The 17,334-nt window shown below is 47.5% G+C and overlaps 2 protein-coding genes and 19 non-coding genes across 21 annotated transcripts; all 21 read left to right on the top strand.

Moving 5' to 3' along the window:
• Positions 1–54: 54 nt before the first annotated feature.
• On the top strand, positions 55–126 carry TRNAA-CGC (transfer RNA alanine (anticodon CGC)). Its single transcript has one exon. It is a non-coding gene; the product is annotated as a tRNA-Ala (tRNA).
• Positions 127–424: 298 nt separating this feature from the next.
• TRNAA-CGC (transfer RNA alanine (anticodon CGC)) lies at positions 425–496 on the top strand. Its single transcript has one exon. It is a non-coding gene; the product is annotated as a tRNA-Ala (tRNA).
• Positions 497–794: 298 nt separating this feature from the next.
• On the top strand, positions 795–866 carry TRNAA-CGC (transfer RNA alanine (anticodon CGC)). The gene has a single exon. It is a non-coding gene; the product is annotated as a tRNA-Ala (tRNA).
• Positions 867–1,165: 299 nt separating this feature from the next.
• On the top strand, positions 1,166–1,237 carry TRNAA-CGC (transfer RNA alanine (anticodon CGC)). Its single transcript has one exon. It is a non-coding gene; the product is annotated as a tRNA-Ala (tRNA).
• Positions 1,238–1,536: 299 nt separating this feature from the next.
• TRNAA-CGC (transfer RNA alanine (anticodon CGC)) lies at positions 1,537–1,608 on the top strand. The gene has a single exon. It is a non-coding gene; the product is annotated as a tRNA-Ala (tRNA).
• Positions 1,609–1,906: 298 nt separating this feature from the next.
• On the top strand, positions 1,907–1,978 carry TRNAA-CGC (transfer RNA alanine (anticodon CGC)). The gene has a single exon. It is a non-coding gene; the product is annotated as a tRNA-Ala (tRNA).
• Positions 1,979–2,277: 299 nt separating this feature from the next.
• Positions 2,278–2,349, top strand: TRNAA-CGC (transfer RNA alanine (anticodon CGC)). Its single transcript has one exon. It is a non-coding gene; the product is annotated as a tRNA-Ala (tRNA).
• Positions 2,350–2,648: 299 nt separating this feature from the next.
• Positions 2,649–2,720, top strand: TRNAA-CGC (transfer RNA alanine (anticodon CGC)). Its single transcript has one exon. It is a non-coding gene; the product is annotated as a tRNA-Ala (tRNA).
• Positions 2,721–3,019: 299 nt separating this feature from the next.
• Positions 3,020–3,091, top strand: TRNAA-CGC (transfer RNA alanine (anticodon CGC)). Its single transcript has one exon. It is a non-coding gene; the product is annotated as a tRNA-Ala (tRNA).
• A 552-nt stretch (positions 3,092–3,643) lies between these two features.
• On the top strand, positions 3,644–4,621 carry LOC135903174 (uncharacterized). Its single transcript, XM_065433575.2, has one exon. It carries the CDS (start codon positions 3,644–3,646, stop codon positions 4,619–4,621), a length of 978 nt encoding a protein of 325 aa, XP_065289647.1.
• A 2,357-nt stretch (positions 4,622–6,978) lies between these two features.
• LOC135903175 (uncharacterized) lies at positions 6,979–8,244 on the top strand. The gene has a single exon (XM_065433576.1). The coding sequence runs from the start codon at positions 7,033–7,035 to the stop codon at positions 8,242–8,244; it is 1,212 nt and encodes a 403-aa protein (XP_065289648.1). The 5' UTR covers positions 6,979–7,032.
• A 116-nt stretch (positions 8,245–8,360) lies between these two features.
• Positions 8,361–8,432, top strand: TRNAA-CGC (transfer RNA alanine (anticodon CGC)). Its single transcript has one exon. It is a non-coding gene; the product is annotated as a tRNA-Ala (tRNA).
• A 298-nt stretch (positions 8,433–8,730) lies between these two features.
• On the top strand, positions 8,731–8,802 carry TRNAA-CGC (transfer RNA alanine (anticodon CGC)). The gene has a single exon. It is a non-coding gene; the product is annotated as a tRNA-Ala (tRNA).
• A 299-nt stretch (positions 8,803–9,101) lies between these two features.
• Positions 9,102–9,173, top strand: TRNAA-CGC (transfer RNA alanine (anticodon CGC)). The gene has a single exon. It is a non-coding gene; the product is annotated as a tRNA-Ala (tRNA).
• Positions 9,174–9,472: 299 nt separating this feature from the next.
• TRNAA-CGC (transfer RNA alanine (anticodon CGC)) lies at positions 9,473–9,544 on the top strand. Its single transcript has one exon. It is a non-coding gene; the product is annotated as a tRNA-Ala (tRNA).
• A 298-nt stretch (positions 9,545–9,842) lies between these two features.
• TRNAA-CGC (transfer RNA alanine (anticodon CGC)) lies at positions 9,843–9,914 on the top strand. Its single transcript has one exon. It is a non-coding gene; the product is annotated as a tRNA-Ala (tRNA).
• A 299-nt stretch (positions 9,915–10,213) lies between these two features.
• TRNAA-CGC (transfer RNA alanine (anticodon CGC)) lies at positions 10,214–10,285 on the top strand. The gene has a single exon. It is a non-coding gene; the product is annotated as a tRNA-Ala (tRNA).
• A 299-nt stretch (positions 10,286–10,584) lies between these two features.
• On the top strand, positions 10,585–10,656 carry TRNAA-CGC (transfer RNA alanine (anticodon CGC)). The gene has a single exon. It is a non-coding gene; the product is annotated as a tRNA-Ala (tRNA).
• A 299-nt stretch (positions 10,657–10,955) lies between these two features.
• On the top strand, positions 10,956–11,027 carry TRNAA-CGC (transfer RNA alanine (anticodon CGC)). Its single transcript has one exon. It is a non-coding gene; the product is annotated as a tRNA-Ala (tRNA).
• A 299-nt stretch (positions 11,028–11,326) lies between these two features.
• On the top strand, positions 11,327–11,398 carry TRNAA-CGC (transfer RNA alanine (anticodon CGC)). The gene has a single exon. It is a non-coding gene; the product is annotated as a tRNA-Ala (tRNA).
• A 299-nt stretch (positions 11,399–11,697) lies between these two features.
• Positions 11,698–11,769, top strand: TRNAA-CGC (transfer RNA alanine (anticodon CGC)). The gene has a single exon. It is a non-coding gene; the product is annotated as a tRNA-Ala (tRNA).
• The last annotated feature ends 5,565 nt before the right edge of the window (positions 11,770–17,334 follow it).

The following is a 17,334-nucleotide window of genomic DNA, read 5'->3' as shown; positions in this document are numbered from 1 at the left end:
CTGCTGGATGTGAAGAACGATAAATGGTCCACACAAGACTGCGTTTATTGTTCCGGGGGTGTAGCTCAGTGGTAGAGCGCTCACTTCGCATGTGAGAAGTCCCGGGTTCAAACCCCGGCACATCCAGTGTGGTGTATAATGAAATTTTTTATCACTTCGCAACGCTTAGTAAGCAGTCCAGCTATTTAAATAAACGATACTACGTCAATTCCACGTAAACAAGCAATACTTGCATTTCTCGCGCTGGCTTCCATGCCTACACGTCGCTGAAGCGCCGTTTCTTTCACGACAACGCTTAGGATGACTGCAGCCACATCAGGTGTGTAGCAACAAGCCTGATCGAAAGGAAGATTTTTCCGCTTTCTAGTGGCTGCTGGATGTGAAGAACAATAAATGATCCACACAAGACTGCGTTTATTGTTCTGGGGATGTAGCTCAGTGGTAGAGCGCTCGCTTCGCATGTGAGAAGTCCCGGGTTCAAACCCCGGCACCTCCAGTGTGGTGTATAATGAAATTTTTTATCACTTCGCAACGCTTAGTAAGCAGTCCAGCTATTTAAATAAACGATACTACGTCAATTCCACGTAAACAAGCAATACTTGCATTTCTCGCGCTGGCTTCCATGCCTACACGTCGCTGAAGCGCCGTTTCTTTCACGACAACGCTTAGGATGACTGCAGCCACATCAGGTGTGTAGCAACAAGCCTGATCGAAAGGAAGATTTTTCCGCTTTCTAGTGGCTGCTGGATGTGAAGAACAATAAACGGTCCACAAAAGACTGCGTTTATTGTTCTGGGGGTGTAGCTCAGTGGTAGAGCGCTCGCTTCGCATGTGAGAAGTCCCGGGTTCAAACCCCGGCACCTCCAGTGTGGTGTATAATGAAATTTTTTATCACTTCGCAACGCTTAGTAAGCAGTTCAACTATTTAAATAAACGATACTACGTCAATTCCACGTAAACAAGCAATACTTGCATTGCTCGCGCTGGCTTCCATGCCTACACGTCGCTACAAGTGCCGTTTCTTTCACGACAACGCTTAGGATGACTGCAGCCACATCAGGTGTGTAGCAACAAGCCTGATCGAAAGGAAGCTTTTTCCGCTTTCTAGTGGCTGCTGGATGTGAAGAACAATAAATGGTCCACACAAGACTGCGTTTATTGTTCCGGGGGTGTAGCTCAGTGGTAGAGCGCTCGCTTCGCATGTGAGAAGTCCCGGGTTCAAACCCTGGCACCTCCAGTGTGGAGTATGATGAAATTTTTTATCACTTCGCAACGCTTAGTAAGCAGTTCAACTATTTAAATAAACGATACTACGTCAATTCCACGTAAACAAGCAATACTTGCATTTCTCGCGCTGGCTTCCATGCCTACACGTCGCTACAAGTGCCGTTTCTTTCACGACAACGCTTAGGATGACTGCAGCCACATCAGGTGCGTAGCAACGAGCCTGATCGAAAGGAAGCTTTTTCCGCTTTCTAGTGGCTGCTGGATGTGAAGAACGATAAATGGTCCACACAAGACTGCGTTTATTGTTCCGGGGGTGTAGCTCAGTGGTAGAGCGCTCGCTTCGCATGTGAGAAGTCCCGGGTTCAAACCCCGGCACCTCCAGTGTGGTGTATGATGAAATTTTTTATCACTTCGCAACGCTTAGTAAGCAGTTCAACTATTTAAATAAACGATACTACGTCAATTCCACGTAAACAAGCAATACTTGAATTTCCCGCGCTGGCTTCCATGCCTACACGTCGCTGAAGCGCCGTTTCTTTCACGACAACGCTTAGGATGACTGCAGCCACATCAGGTGTGTTGCAACGAGCCTGATCGAAAGGAAGCTTTTTCCGCTTTCTAGTGGCTGCTGGATGTGAAGAACGATAAATGGTCCACACAAGACTGCGTTTATTGTTCCGGGGGTGTAGCTCAGTGGTAGAGCGCTCGCTTCGCATGTGAGAAGTCCCGGGTTCAAACCCCGGCACCGCCAGTGTGGTGTATAATGAAATTTTTTATCACTTCGCAACGCTTAGTAAGCAGTCCAGCTATTTAAATAAACGATACTACGTCAATTCCACGTAAACAAGCAATACTTGCATTTCTCGCGCTGGCTTCCATGCCTACACGTCGCCACAAGCGCCGTTTCTTTCACGACAACGCTTAGGATGACTGGAGCCACATCAGGTGTGTAGCAACAAGCCTGATCGAAAGGAAGCTTTTTCCGCTTTCTAGTGGCTGCTGGATGTGAAGAACGATAAATGGTCCACACAAGACTGCGTTTATTGTTCCGGGGGTGTAGCTCAGTGGTAGAGCGCTCGCTTCGCATGTGAGAAGTCCCGGGTTCAAACCCCGGCACCTCCAGTGTGGTGTATAATGAAATTTTTTATCACTTCGCAACGCTTAGTAAGGAGTCCAGCTATTTAAATAAACGATACTACGTCAATTCCACGTAAACAAGCAATACTTGCATTTCTCGCGCTGGCTTCCATGCCTACACGTCGCTACAAGTGCCGTTTCTTTCACGACAACGCTTAGGATGACTGCAGCCACATCAGGTGTGTAGCAACGAGCCTGATCGAAAGGAAGCTTTTTCCGCTTTCTAGTGGCTGCTGGATGTGAAGAACGATAAATGGTCCAAACAAGACTGCGTTTATTGTTCCGGGGGTGTAGCTCAGTGGTAGCGCGCTCGCTTCGCATGTGAGAAGTCCCGGGTTCAAACCCTGGCACCTCCAGTGTGGAGTATGATGAAATTTTTTATCACTTCGCAACGCTTAGTAAGCAGTTCAACTATTTAAATAAACGATACTACGTCAATTCCACGTAAACAAGCAATACTTGCATTTCTCGCGCTGGCTTCCATGCCTACACGTCGCTACAAGTGCCGTTTCTTTCACGACAACGCTTAGGATGACTGCAGCCACATCAGGTGTGTAGCAACGAGCCTGATCGAAAGGAAGCTTTTTCCGCTTTCTAGTGGCTGCTGGATGTGAAGAACGATAAATGGTCCACACAAGACTGCGTTTATTGTTCCGGGGGTGTAGCTCAGTGGTAGAGCGCTCGCTTCGCATGTGAGAAGTCCCGGGTTCAAACCCCGGCGCATCCAGTGTGGTGTATAATGAAATTTTTTATCACTTCGCAACGCTTAGTAAGCAGTCCAGCTATTTAAATAAACGATACTACGTCAATTCCACGTAAACAAGCAATACTTGCATTTCTCGCGCTGGCTTCCATGCCTACACGTCGCTGAAGCGCCGTTGCTTTCACGACAACGCTTAGGATGACTGCAGCCACATCAGGTGTGTAGCAACAAGCCTGATCGAAAGGAAGATTTTTCCGCTTTCTAGTGGCTGCTGGATGTGAAGAACAATAAACGGTCCACACAAGACTGCGTTTATTGTTCTGGGGGTGTAGCTCGATTCCACTTCCGGCCACCGCCGTGAACGGTCGAGGAATGTTTCGCTCCTCTGAGGCGGTGTCAGCGGCTATGTCTAGCCGTGGAAACCGGAATGCAGCCAATGCCAACCAGGATTATGAAATTATTTTACCTGCTCTACCAACCGGTCGTATTGTTTTAAACACTGTATTTTTTCATGCGGATGTTCGTGGAAGGCCCTACCGTGTCGAAGATATTCGTGATGCACTGGGTGCTTTGGCAATGCTCCCTGACGTTGAAGCGTTAGGGGCATACCAAATGAACCATGTGTGGGCGGTCACGCTGAGGACTACGGAGGCTAAGAATAGGTTGCTTTCTGCAACTGAAGTGACCGTGAAGGAGCGCCGTTGTCTCGTCGTAGATCCAAACAACCAAGATGTTCGACTAAAGCTGCATTGGGTCCTTCACTATGTGGACGACGAGGACATACGGACCGCGTTTGCACCCTACGGAAAAGTCACCGAAGTCGCAAGAGAGCGATGGCGAACGGAAGGGTTGTCGGACAAAGGCTCTACTACGCGTATTATCAGTCTTCAGCTCAAGGCAGGCTACACGAAGGAAGACATCCCACATCAACTACGAGTGGCAGGCGACCTGACATTGGTCGTGGTGGCTGGAAGAGCTCCACTCTGCCTAAGGTGTAAAGGGACTGGCCACATACGACGCGAATGTCGTGTTCCTCGGTGTGCGTTATGCAGACGTTTTGGCCACGCTGAGGAAGAGTGCGTGAAGACTTATGCGAAGGTCACAGGCCGATCTGCGTGGGACGATAACGCAGAGCTACAAATGGACGAATCGGAAGCTGAGGATGTTTCTACTAGCAAGACCAGAGAACCCGAACAAGAGGAAACGCCCCCTTCGTCGCATTCACCCAAGGTGAACAAAGAGGAAGAGGATAACGGTGAGCAAGTTGTACAACCTGCGCTGCCTCCCGCGACGAATGCCAGCGCGTCCAACAGTTCAGGGAAAAAACCCACCAAGAGTCAGTCAATGCCTCTAGAAAAATCCGAAGATGTCAACATGAAGGATTGGAGGACCAGTGCAGGGAAGAGAACACGCGAGGAAACAGCAGCAGCGAACGCGGCCTCAAACGAGCCCACTGCCAGCGAGCCACCCACTAAAGCGGCCCAAGGACGCCGCACGAGCTTCAAGCCAAAGCCCAACGTACCACCGGACCGTCATTTTCCGGGGGGCAGGTAGCCCCCTGTTTCAGTGAAGCCCGGGTCAGCCTCCTGGTTCCGACGCTACACATGTTAAAGGTGGGCGAGGACAAGCTAAGGGGCTGGTACTCCAGTTCCTTCTTTCTGAGGCACTCATGGTGTGTTTCCACGTGGCAACTGAAGATAGAAAAGCCTCCAGTCAAAATTTCCAGCCTCGCACAGAACAAGGTGAGCGCCATGCGACCTGTTTGATTATTCTCATAAATGGCAGTAAAACTTGACGCACCGCTTAGCATAGGCACGTTAAACGTGCGGGGCCTTTCTGCAAGGCGTCGACAGTACCAAGTAAGTCGTCTTTTACTGGAAAATGACCTTGACATCGTAGCAATTCAAGAAACTAAAGTCGAAAGCCAAGATCAAACAGATCGCATGGTAGAACCTTTTACTGGACGCTACTATGTATGCGTATGTCACGCAGTAGGTTCGTCCGGAGGGTGTGCCTTGTTGCTACGCAGCTCCCTGGGAATTGTAGTAGAGACCGTGACTGTGTGTAAAACTGGACGGTTAGTTGTGTGTGATTTTCTTTTCTCTGCTTTGAAGTGGCGGGCAATATGTTTGTACGCGCCTAACAGAGAAACCGAGCGCTCAGCTTTTTTTGAAAGCCTTGGATCCTTTTTAAACTGTGAAAGAGTGATTCTAATGCTTGGTGATTTTAACTGTGTGTGTGCTTCTGCTGATAGAATAAAGAACGAACCGGTACGCGATAATAGTGCCATGAAATTAAGCGCAATAGTTCAGGATCACTGCCTAGAAGATATTGGTCATATTGCAGCTGGCGGAAAACCGCCACAGTTCACTCATTTCCAACGCACAAGCCATGCACGCTTGGACAGATTATATGTATCTGCAAATATAGTGCCACTGTGCCAAGATTATAACGTAAAACATGTTTCTTTCAGTGATCACAGTTTGGTTATGGTTTCCTTAGGAGCAAAGCACAAAGGGTCGTCATTCAGTTGGACACTTTGGAAGTTTAATGATAAGCTACTGGACAATGATAGCTTTGTGAGCAAATCAAAAGAATGCATAGAAAGACTACTGGCTAAAACGGATAGTTTTATCGCTGAATGGGAGCTGTTCAAACAAGAGATTAAGATCATTGCAATCGAGAGGGCATGCGCACTACGCCGCAGTGAAAGAAACGAAGAAAATGTGCTCCGTAGTCAATTAGACTATTTGCTGAACGCAGAAAGCGCACAACCAGGGGCATTAAATAATGAAATTAAAGATGTCAAAAACAAACTGGAAGCAATAGATGTCGAAAGATACAAGGGAGCCATTGTTCGCGCTCGTGGCGAAAGACTGTGGTTGGGAGAAACGCCTACTAAGCGCTCGCTAGCGGATGAGAAAAGTTATGCCGTCAGAAATGAAATAAAAGAAATACAGTACGAGGGCGTTATTACAAAAGACAAACAGATAATTGAACTTGCTTTTGTAGAGTACTTTAAAAATCTTTTAGGACATAACATTGATATTGCAAGTGGCTTTGAACATGAGTACCTTCACTTAATGCCAAGGTTAGATGATGACGTGAAGACCCGCCTTGAAGCAGATATCACCGTACGCGAAATTGAAGACGCAATTGATGAGTTATCAGTAGGCAAATCTCCAGGCCCGGATGGTTTAAGCAGTTGTTTTTACAAAGTATTTAAAGTAGATCTGGCAAAAGCCCTGCATCATGTAATAACCGAAGCATATAATGAAAATGCAGTGCCCCTATCTTTCAACTGTTCACACGTTGTATTAATACCCAAGACAGATGACCCAGTCAAATTTCTATCGGTCTCATCCTATCGACCGATAAGCTTAAGCAATGTAGATTACAAAATATATATGAAAGTACTGGCAAAAAGATTACAAACCGTGATCACAGTTTTGGTAGGACCCCACCAGACATGTGGGATCAGGGGACGCTCGATATTTACTAACATTCACGTTACCAGAAGTATACTTGAATACTGCGATGACTTTTCAGAACGGGTAGCAATGTTACAGCTTGATCTAGAAAAAGCTTTCGATCGTGTATCACATCAAATTCTATTTAGTCTTTTGGAATATATTAATGTTGGATCTGTTATTGCGACTGGTGTGAAAATGTGTTACACTCATAGTTCAGCTAGCATAATCGTAAACAAAAGTATCAGCGAAAGTTTCAAAGTTCAGTGTAGTATTCGGCAAGGGTGTCCATTATCATCATTATTGTTTGCAATTTTTCTCGAACCTTTCTGCTTAAAAATTCTTAATAATGACACAATACATGGTTTCAAATTACTCGCAAGTGAAGTTAAAATACTGTGTTATGCTGACGACATAGCAGTCTTCTGTGGCGATAAGGAAAGCGTTAAGGAGACCGTTAAAGAAGCAGAACTTTTTTGCTCGCTAACAGGCAGTATGATAAATTGGAACAAATGTTTAGGCTTCTGGCATGGGCCGTGGGAAAACACATTAGATTATTTTGCTAACATGAAATGGACCGTGACACCTGTCAAATATCTCGGAGTGCCCATAGAACATTATCGCGATACCACGCAATACTGGAACGAGGAAACCAAACGTGTTAGGGAGCAAACCGATAAATGGGGTGGGCGAGATTTCTCCGTTTTCGCGCGTGCTACAGTTTGCAATGTGTTTTTAGTCGCGAAAGTGTGGTATGTACTTCAAGTACTTTGTATGTCTCGTACCAACGTGCAGAAGTTGCACAGAGTCTTTGCAGTGTTCGTGTGGCGTTCAACGTGGGAAAGATGCCGCAGAAGTAATTTATTTCGATCAGTCCGAAGCGGCGGACTCAGTTTATGTCATTTATTTCTCAAACAAGTTGTGTCAAGATTTATTTTTTTGCGCGACCAAAATAACGGATTTTTGCGAACAATTTTACAATTGCGAATGAGTGATGTAATTCCTGAATATGTTGTATCAAATGTCACAAAAAAAGGGGGTATTCGCGGCTTTCTTCGTGAGGTCGTTGTGTCTTTTCGAATGCTAAAAGTGAGATTCTCAATGGAGTACCTAAGTAATGTACCAAAAAAGCGTTTATACAGGGATCTGATTGATATTATGTTGCCAGTGCCCATATATCGTGCCATGTATTGTGTAGGCTCGGAAGGAGACGTGTTGAAACGTGTTAAAAGAATGGCAGTCCGCTCCTCAGTTAAGACGTTCTTCTTTCAGCTCCATACCAATACCTTGCCTGTCAAACCGTGGCTGCAAGAGAGAGGACTGTTCGTGCCATGGTCAGTTAATTGTCTCATTTGTTCAAAGCCTGAGACAATCGAACACATTTTCTTAGAGTGCAGGGATGCAATATTCCACTGGGATGTTTTACAGAGAACACTGAAAAAAGAGCTCCCCATATCACCCTACGGTATCCGCTTTCTCCCAGTTGAAAATGAAAACGACGTGCCCTATGACATGATCATGACGCTGAGCCTACACAGCATATGGAAAACACGAATGGCCGTACGAAATGCTGATGTGGACGCCAAACCAGCCAGACAATATTTTATTGAAAGTGTTTCACAAATAAGAGACGTGTATAAATCTCAGGCTGAACCACCAGAGTGGTTACCTGTACTGGATACCCTGGTGACCTTAAAGTGTTTTTGACACGAGATTTTCAAGAAGTATATGTAATGACTATGTAAGACTTTGTTTTGTTCTTACTTAAGTGTGGTCAATGTCCTGTATCTGTGATTGTCCGGCAATAAAGAAAAAAAAAAACTGGGGGTGTAGCTCAGTGGTAGAGCGCTCGCTTCGCATGTGAGAAGTCCCGGGTTCAAACCCCGGCACCTCCAGTGTGGTGTATAATGAAATTTTTTATCACTTCGCAACGCTTAGTAAGCAGTCCAGCTATTTAAATAAACGATACTACGTCAATTCCACGTAAACAAGCAATACTTGCATTTCTCGCGCTGGCTTCCATGCCTACACGTCGCTGAAGCGCCGTTTCTTTCACGACAACGCTTAGGATGACTGCAGCCACATCAGGTGTGTAGCAACAAGCCTGATCGAAAGGAAGATTTTTCCGCTTTCTAGTGGCTGCTGGATGTGAAGAACAATAAATGGTCCACACAAGACTGCGTTTATTGTTCCGGGGGTGTAGCTCAGTGGTAGAGCGCTCGCTTCGCATGTGAGAAGTGCCGGGTTCAAACCCCGGCACCTCCAGTGTGGTGTATAATGAAATTTTTTATCACTTCGCAACGCTTAGTAAGCAGTCCAGCTATTTAAATAAACGATACTACGTCAATTCCACGTAAACAAGCAATACTTGCATTTCTCGCGCTGGCTTCCATGCCTACACGTCGCCACAAGCGCCGTTTCTTTCTCGACAACGCTTAGGATGACTGCAGCCACATCAGGTGTGTAGCAACAAGCCTGATCGAAAGGAAGATTTTTCCGCTTCCTAGTGGCTGCTGGATGTGAAGAACGATAAATGGTCCACACAAGACTGCGTTTATTGTTCCGGGGGTGTAGCTCAGTGGTAGAGCGCTCGCTTCGCATGTGAGAAGTCCCGGGTTCAAACCCTGGCACCTCCAGTGTGGTGTATGATGAAATTTTTTATCACTTCGCAACGCTTAGTAAGCAGTTCAACTATTTAAATAAACGATACTACGTCAATTCCACGTAAACAAGCAATACTTGCATTTCTCGCGCTGGCTTGCATGCCTACATGTCGCTACAAGTGCCGTTTCTTTCACGACAACGCTTAGGATGACTGCAGCCACATCAGGTGTGTAGCAACGAGCCTGATCGAAAGGAAGCTTTTTCCGCTTTCTAGTGGCTGCTGGATGTGAAGAACGATAAATGGTCCACACAAGACTGCGTTTATTGTTCCGGGGGTGTAGCTCAGTGGTAGAGCGCTCGCTTCGCATGTGAGAAGTCCCGGGTTCATACCCTGGCACCTCCAGTGTGGTGTATGATGAAATTTTTTATCACTTCGCAACGCTTAGTAAGCAGTTCAACTATTTAAATAAACGATACTACGTCAATTCCACGTAAACAAGCAATACTTGCATTTCTCGCGCTGGCTTCCATGCCTACACGTCGCTGAAGCGCCGTTTCTTCCACGACAACGCTTAGGATGACTGCAGCCACATCAGGTGTGTAGCAACAAGCCTGATCGAAAGGAAGCTTTTTCCGCTTTCTAGTGGCTGCTGAATGTGAAGAACAATAAATGGTCCACACAAGACTGCGTTTATTGTTCCGGGGGTGTAGCTCAGTGGTAGAGCGCTCGCTTCGCATGTGAGAAGTCCCGGGTTCAAACCCTGGCACCTCCAGTGTGGAGTATGATGAAATTTTTTATCACTTCGCAACGCTTAGTAAGCAGTTCAACTATTTAAATAAACGATACTACGTCAATTCCACGTAAACAAGCAATACTTGCATTTCTCGCGCTGGCTTCCATGCCTACACGTCGCCACAAGCGCCGTTTCTTTCTCGACAACGCTTAGGATGACTGCAGCCACATCAGGTGTGTAGCAACAAGCCTGATCGAAAGGAAGATTTTTCCGCTTCCTAGTGGCTGCTGGATGTGAAGAACGATAAATGGTCCACACAAGACTGCGTTTATTGTTCCGGGGGTGTTGCTCAGTGGTAGAGCGCTCGCTTCGCATGTGAGAAGTCCCGGGTTCAAACCCTGGCACCTCCAGTGTGGAGTATGATGAAATTTTTTATCACTTCGCAACGCTTAGTAAGCAGTCCAGCTATTTAAATAAACGATACTACGTCAATTCCACGTAAACAAGCAATACTTGCATTTCTCGCGCTGGCTTCCATGCCTACACGTCGCCACAAGCGCCGTTTCTTTCACGACAACGCTTAGGATGACTGCAGCCACATCAGGTGTGTAGCAACAAGCCTGATCGAAAGGAAGCTTTTTCCGCTTTCTAGTGGGGGCTGGATGTGAAGAACGATAAATGGTCCACACAAGACTGCGTTTATTGTTCCGGGGGTGTAGCTCAGTGGTAGAGCGCTCGCTTCGCAAGTGAGAAGTCCCGGGTTCAAACCCATGCACCTCCAGTGTGGTGTATAATGAAATTTTTTATCACTTCGGAACGCTTAGTAAGGAGTCCAGCTATTTAAATAAACGATACTACGTCAATTCCACGTAAACAAGCAATACTTGCATTTCTCGCGCTGGCTTCCATGCCTACACGTCGCTACAAGTGCCGTTTCTTTCACGACAACGCTTAGGATGACTGCAGCCACATCAGGTGTGTAGCAACGAGCCTGATCGAAAGGAAGCTTTTTCCGCTTTCTAGTGGCTGCTGGATGTGAAGAACAATAAATGGTCCACACAAGACTGCGTTTATTGTTCCGGGGGTGTAGCTCAGTGGTAGAGCGCTCGCTTCGCATGTGAGAAGTCCCGGGTTCAAACCCTGGCACCTCCAGTGTGGTGTATGATGAAATTTTTTATCACTTCGCAACGCTTAGTAAGCAGTTCAACTATTTAAATAAACGATACTACGTCAATTCCACGTAAACAAGCAATACTTGCATTTCTCGCGCTGGCTTCCATGCCTACACGTCGCTACAAGTGCCGTTTCTTTCACGACAACGCTTAGGATGACTGCAGCCACATCAGGTGTGTAGCAACAAGCCTGATCGAAAGGAAGCTTTTTCCGCTTTCTAGTGGCTGCTGGATGTGAAGAACAATAAATGGTCCACACAAGACTGCGTTTATTGTTCCGGGGGTGGAGCTCAGTGGTAGAGCGCTCGCTTCGCATGTGAGAAGTCCCGGGTTCAAACCCTGGCACCTCCAGTGTGGAGTATGATGAAATTTTTTATCACTTCGCAACGCTTAGTAAGCAGTTCAACTATTTAAATAAACGATACTACGTCAATTCCACGTAAACAAGCAATACTTGCATTTCTCGCGCTGGCTTCCATGCCTACACGTCGCTACAAGTGCCGTTTCTTTCACGACAACGCTTAGGATGACTGCAGCCACATCAGGTGTGTAGCAACGAGCCTGATCGAAAGGAAGCTTTTTCCGCTTTCTAGTGGCTGCTGGATGTGAAGAACGATAAATGGTCCACACAAGACTGCGTTTATTGTTCCGGGGGTGTAGCTCAGTGGTAGAGCGCTCGCTTCGCATGTGAGAAGTCCCGGGTTCAAACCCCGGCACCTCCAGTGTGGTGTATAATGAAATTTTTTATCACTTCGCAACGCTTAGTAAGCAGTCCAGCTATTTAAATAAACGATACTACGTCAATTCCACGTAAACAAGCAATACTTGCATTTCTCGCGCTGGCTTCCATGCCTACACGTCGCCACAAGCGCCGTTTCTTTCACGACAACGCTTAGGATGACTGCAGCCACATCAGGTGTGTAGCAACAAGCCTGATCGAAAGGAAGATTTTTCCGCTTTCTAGTGGCTGCTGGATGTGAAGAACAATAAATGGTCCACACAAGACTGCGTTTATCGTTCCGGGGGTGTAGCGCAGTCAGGGGGTGGACACTCCCCGGTTCCGGTGGCACAGGAAATTGGCGCCATCTCTGTAACGGGCGACGCGAAAATCCGTTTCCCTTGCATGGCCTCGTAGATCGTCGCGCGCACGCGCGCCGATCCAGGTGGCCAAGCCCTTCCCCCCGCTCAACTCCTCTCCCTACGCCCTCTCTCGTAACACCCTCTCAACTCCCTCACCTTCGACTGTCTACGCGCCCGCGCCGCCGTGCCATCCCCGCCGGCCTGGCTGCTGCTTAGTCCGCTACGTAACGCTTTATTTTTGTTATCTACTGTCATCGAGATGCGTGCGCTGCTGTGCGTTGACCGACGTGGTTAGTTTCGTCAGTTCTGCGGTCCTCGGTACCTGTGTGCTTGTGCTCCGCGATGTTTCACCCGTTTCACGACTCGTACCGCTCGTGCATCGTGCAGTGGTGCACAAATTCCTCAAAAACAATTTCTGCAAGGTTGTTCCGGGTGCCTAAAGACAACAGGTGAGCGCTCAGACCCAAGGACATCAGAAGGCGCATGTACACGAACACAGCCCTGTCCATTTGTGTACTCCATGAGGCTCCGGACGTCGTTGCGCCTTGATTGTGCTACACTTGCCTCTTCCCGGTAGAGAAAGCTGACAAATAGATGTTCCTCCTCATTGTCACCTGGTCTGTGACTTGTGTTTTTCTGTGCCAAGTCTCATTCTGCAACTTCAGTAACTTGCCCAGCTTTCCATACTGCCCTCAGTGCTTTTTCTGTGTATCGCGTTCTACAAACCAACTAACAGCTGAAAAATTACTGTTAGTGTTTGTGTACTATCTCAGTAACGCCCTATGGGAAAACCGCGCGAACAATCTTCATGTGTAGGCATGATACGCTTTTTTTTTCCTCTGGAAAGCATGAGCATTGCAAGTGTCCTGCATGCAGATTTTTGCAGTTCGTGTTTATTATACAAGGGAGAGGCCAGTAGGTACGACTTAGTGCATTAAGTGACGTCATTTTATTGCTAAGCATTGCATTCGGGTAGAAAGAAAAGTCGTGTTGGCTTGTTTTACCTGGTCTTTGATTGAGGAATAAGCCTTTCTGCGAATGTTTTCTATGTGTTGCTGCAAAAGCCGACTATCTTTTGTTCGCCTTGCCACCGTTACTCAAGTTGTGGCCAAGTGCAAAATGTGATAATGTGTGTTTCAGTTTTTAGTACAATGTTATTTTTTTCTGCCATGTTTTTTCAATTTGTTCAGCAGTAATGAACATGTCAAGCATTTCATATACTTTCGTGCAGATTTATAAGTAAGCTTTCTTTCGGTATGGCTCTCAATCAAACCATGTTAGCATTTTATTCTATCTTTCAGGTATTTTGCGTGTCATTGTTTTTGCCATTACTAGTGAGTTTTCCCTTTTTATAGTTGTCATGACTATGTCATACACGTCGTCCAATTTTGTGCAATATCTTAGTGCACATATCAGGAGCTCGTCTACATTTAGGTCTTGAAGACGTTATATAAATATCTTGTTTTTATATGTGTGTACATGAAATGGCCTTCGCGTTTTCTAGCGCTTTCTTTTGTTATTTCACCATCTGTGAACTTTTGTCTTTAGTACTCTTGTATATGTCATGCACCTCTCACTTTTGCTCGTTTTTTGAGCGTGTATCACACCACGTTGTAAGAAAAATCGCTTTTCGGAAACGAAGTCAATAAAGCGAGACTAAACATCTGTTGTGCTGGAAGTGGAATTTTTTTTATGTTCCGGCACATGCTGGTATAATATATGTATGGGCAAGACTGCGTGCCTGCCAACGCATAGCCCACGGTGCACCACGCGCCAGCTCGCAAGCAATGCCAATGCGTGGCGTAGCGCGCGCATTGCTTGCGAGCTGGCGCGTGGCACGCGGTAACAAGCGCGCAATAAAAAGAAGAAAAAACGCGCCGCTTACGGGTAAAAACAAAAAAAGTGAGCGGCGCGCGCGGTATGGGGGAAAGGGGGAAAGGGAGTGGAGCGGGTCGGCATAATAAAAACAAAAAGGAAAAAAAACGTTTGGGAGAGGAGGTGCCGCGCCGCTGCTGTTGCTGTTGCCATGACAACGTAAACAATCATGTGCGCCGCCATTTTGCTTAATGCGTCGCCCGTTGGTTAGGGCCGTAACTGAAGGGGACCTTGGCGCTAGCGTCGAAAGAGCGTCTGCTCGAAAACGGCCAATGGGATGTATACGAAGTGTCCGCCCCCTGGCGCAGTATCATTCCACTTCCGGCTTTCAAGCGAAACGGTCGCGGGATGGCTTGCTCCCACGGAGCGGTTTCGGCGGCCCAGGCGGGCCGCGGTAACAGGTTTTTTGCTTCTACTGCCGAAGATTATCAGGTAATTCTGCCCAATCTGCCATCCGGACGCATAATCGCGAACACCGTTTTCATGCACGGCGACCCAAGAGCTCGGCCCTACCGTGTCGAAGACTACCGGGACACTTTGGCCTCCCCGACGTTTTGGCGTTGGGGGCGTATCAGATGAACCACGTGTGGGCTGTAACAATGACGAGTGCTGACGCCGCTCAGAAATTGCTCACCGCTGTCAACGTGAAGGTAAAGCATCGCCCATGTTTGCGCATCGATCCCAACAACCGGAAGGTTCGCTTGAAGCTACACTGGTTGCTGCACGGCGTGACCGACGAATGCATTCGTGTGGCCCTGACACCCTACGGGAAAGTGTTGGAGGTGACGCGGGAGAAGTGGCGTGTGCAAGGCGTCACTGAAAAGGGCTCGACGACTCGCTCAGTTGGACTGCAATTGCATGGCGATGTCAAAGTCGACGACATTCCATACCAGCTCAAGATAGCCGGAGAGCTGACTCTCGTCGTTGTTCCAGGCCGCGCTCCGCTCTGTCTGCGCTGCAAGAGCACCGGGCACATACGTCGGGACTGCAAAGTGCCTCGCTGCAGTCGTTGTCGCCGTTTCGGCCATGAGGACGCAGATTGCCCAAATACGTACGCCAGCGTGACCGGACCAGTGCAGGCAAACGATGCATTGGACCACCTTATGGATGAGGCAGACTCCGAGGAAACAGCAGGAATGCGCCGAAACCCGACTACCCAAGAGGGTACCCCGAACACTCCACAGGACGCCCTCCTTGAAGCTCCAGGTAAGCCTGAAGCCAGGCTTCTGCATGAAGCCGTGGAGGACCGGAGTAAGAAAGCTGCTCCAAGTAGTACCGGCCACACGTTTTCCGGCGGGGCTGTAGAGACTACTCCCGAGGGAGTGCCGATGACAGGCATCGATAGCGACAGTGCCAGTGCGACCGCAAAGCGGCCCCACGAAGCAGGCGAAAAGGAGAAGGGGCCAAGCGCCGTCGCAACGGACGAGCCGCCTGCGAAAACGACTCCCGTGCGGCGTCTTTCCCATCGGCTTCGGCCGAACACTTCGACGGAGCGCAAGACGGCGGAAACGCCGCTTTTGCCTCCCTGAGGACTGCACCGTGACAAGGCGCCCAGGAAAAAAGCGCAGTAGTGAGGTGAGCGTCATGCCCCCGGGTTTTCACCGCCTCGCAATGATGTCTATGGATAGGTCATTTCGTGTGGCCACTTTAAACGTACATGGGCTTGCCTCAAGGAGGAAGCAAAGTCAACTCTATCGAATAGTTAGCGAACATGACCTGGACATTCTAGCAGTACAGGAGACGAAAGTTGAGGGCGATGACGAAACCGGGGGCATGGTGCGTGAATTCTTAGCTCGATACTGTGTTATAGTGAGCCATGCTGTGGGAACTTCTTCCGGGTGCGCTTTGTTCATCCGACATAGTCTTGGAGCAAAAATAGAAGCTGTGACGTCATGCCCGTCAGGTCGGCTTATTGTCTGCGATTTTTTATTATCGTCACTGGAATGACGTGTTATTTGTTTGTACGCGCCGACTGTCGCTGAGGAAAGACGCAGATTTTTCGATCAGCTAAAACGGTATACCCAGTGTAATAGGCTCCTCATTATTGCCGGTGATTTTAACTGCGTTCTTTCAGCCCGTGATAAAACTAGCGCCCGACCGTACAAGGATGCAAGCACCATTGCCCTAAGCGATATGACAAGGGACGATGGTTTGGAAGACGTGGCTGAATGTCTCGGTGGTGGGAGGACTACGCAGTACACCCACTTTCAGGCAGCCAGCCACGCCCGTCTTTACAGAGTGTATGTGAGCCTTGATTTGATACCCGTTTGTAAGGAGTACTATGTGAGCGCACTTTCATTCAGTGATCACTGTTTGGTCAGCTTTTTAGTAGCAAGCACGAAAGAAAAGAAAAAGGGCTTTGAGTGGCAACTATAGAAATTTAATTCGAAATTACTAAGCGACGAAATGTCTACATGGATGTAACGAAGCAAGTTGAAGAAATGAATGCTGTTGATAACACGACATCTGGTGAAAAATGGGAGAACTTCAAGCAGGCGGTTAAAACCAAGGCTTTAGAGCATGCGAGCGCTATATGCAGAGAAAAAGGAGCAGAAGAAAAACAGATGCGCAGGAATTTAGAAAAATTGATCAGTGAGGAATGTAGGATGTCCGGCATGTTCATGGACGATATTCGCGCACTGAAACATAAATTAGAACAGTTCGATATCGAAAGATACCGCGGTGCTTTGGTGCGGGCAAGGGCTGAAAGGCTGATAATGGGAGAAGTACCGTCGAAAAGATCGTTAGGCTCAGAAAAGTGGCATGCGCGCCGCAATCAGATAGCGGAGATCGAATATTGCGGAAAAGTTAGCAGCGCAGCAGAAGATTGCGAGCGTGCTTTTTTCGAGCACTACAGTGGTTTATTCACTTACTGCGCAGTCGACATTGATCGTTTTAAAAAGGACTTTTTGTCGTTGATGCCAAGGCTAGATGAAAGTACGAAAGAAATATTGGAGGAACCAATTTCGGAAGAGGAAGTGAAAAGTGCTATTGAAAGTATGCATCCGGGGAAGTCCACTGGCCCTGATCGTCTAACCTCAGCCTTTTATAAATATTTCAAAGGTGCGATATCACCAGCCTTAGCGGATGTATATAACGAAGCATTCCAGCTCAAAGTACTACCCCCGTCCTTCTCATCTTCCCACACTATTCTTATACCCAAGTCAGAAGATCCCGTTGCATTGCGAAGAGTAACTTCTTACCGCCCAATTTGTCTCACTAGCGGTGACTATAAGATTCAATCTTAGCAAAGAGGTTGGAGACTGTCATTGCGAAGCTTGTGGGGCCGCATCAAACGTGTGGCATCAAAGGCCGAACTATCTTCTCAAATA

This window comes from Dermacentor albipictus, chromosome 2 (genome assembly GCF_038994185.2).
Source record: "Dermacentor albipictus isolate Rhodes 1998 colony chromosome 2, USDA_Dalb.pri_finalv2, whole genome shotgun sequence".
NCBI classification, from domain to species: Eukaryota; Metazoa; Arthropoda; class Arachnida; order Ixodida; family Ixodidae; genus Dermacentor; species Dermacentor albipictus.
The sequence above is the reverse complement of the archived record's forward strand: the minus strand, read 5'-3'. Positions and strand labels throughout refer to the sequence as shown.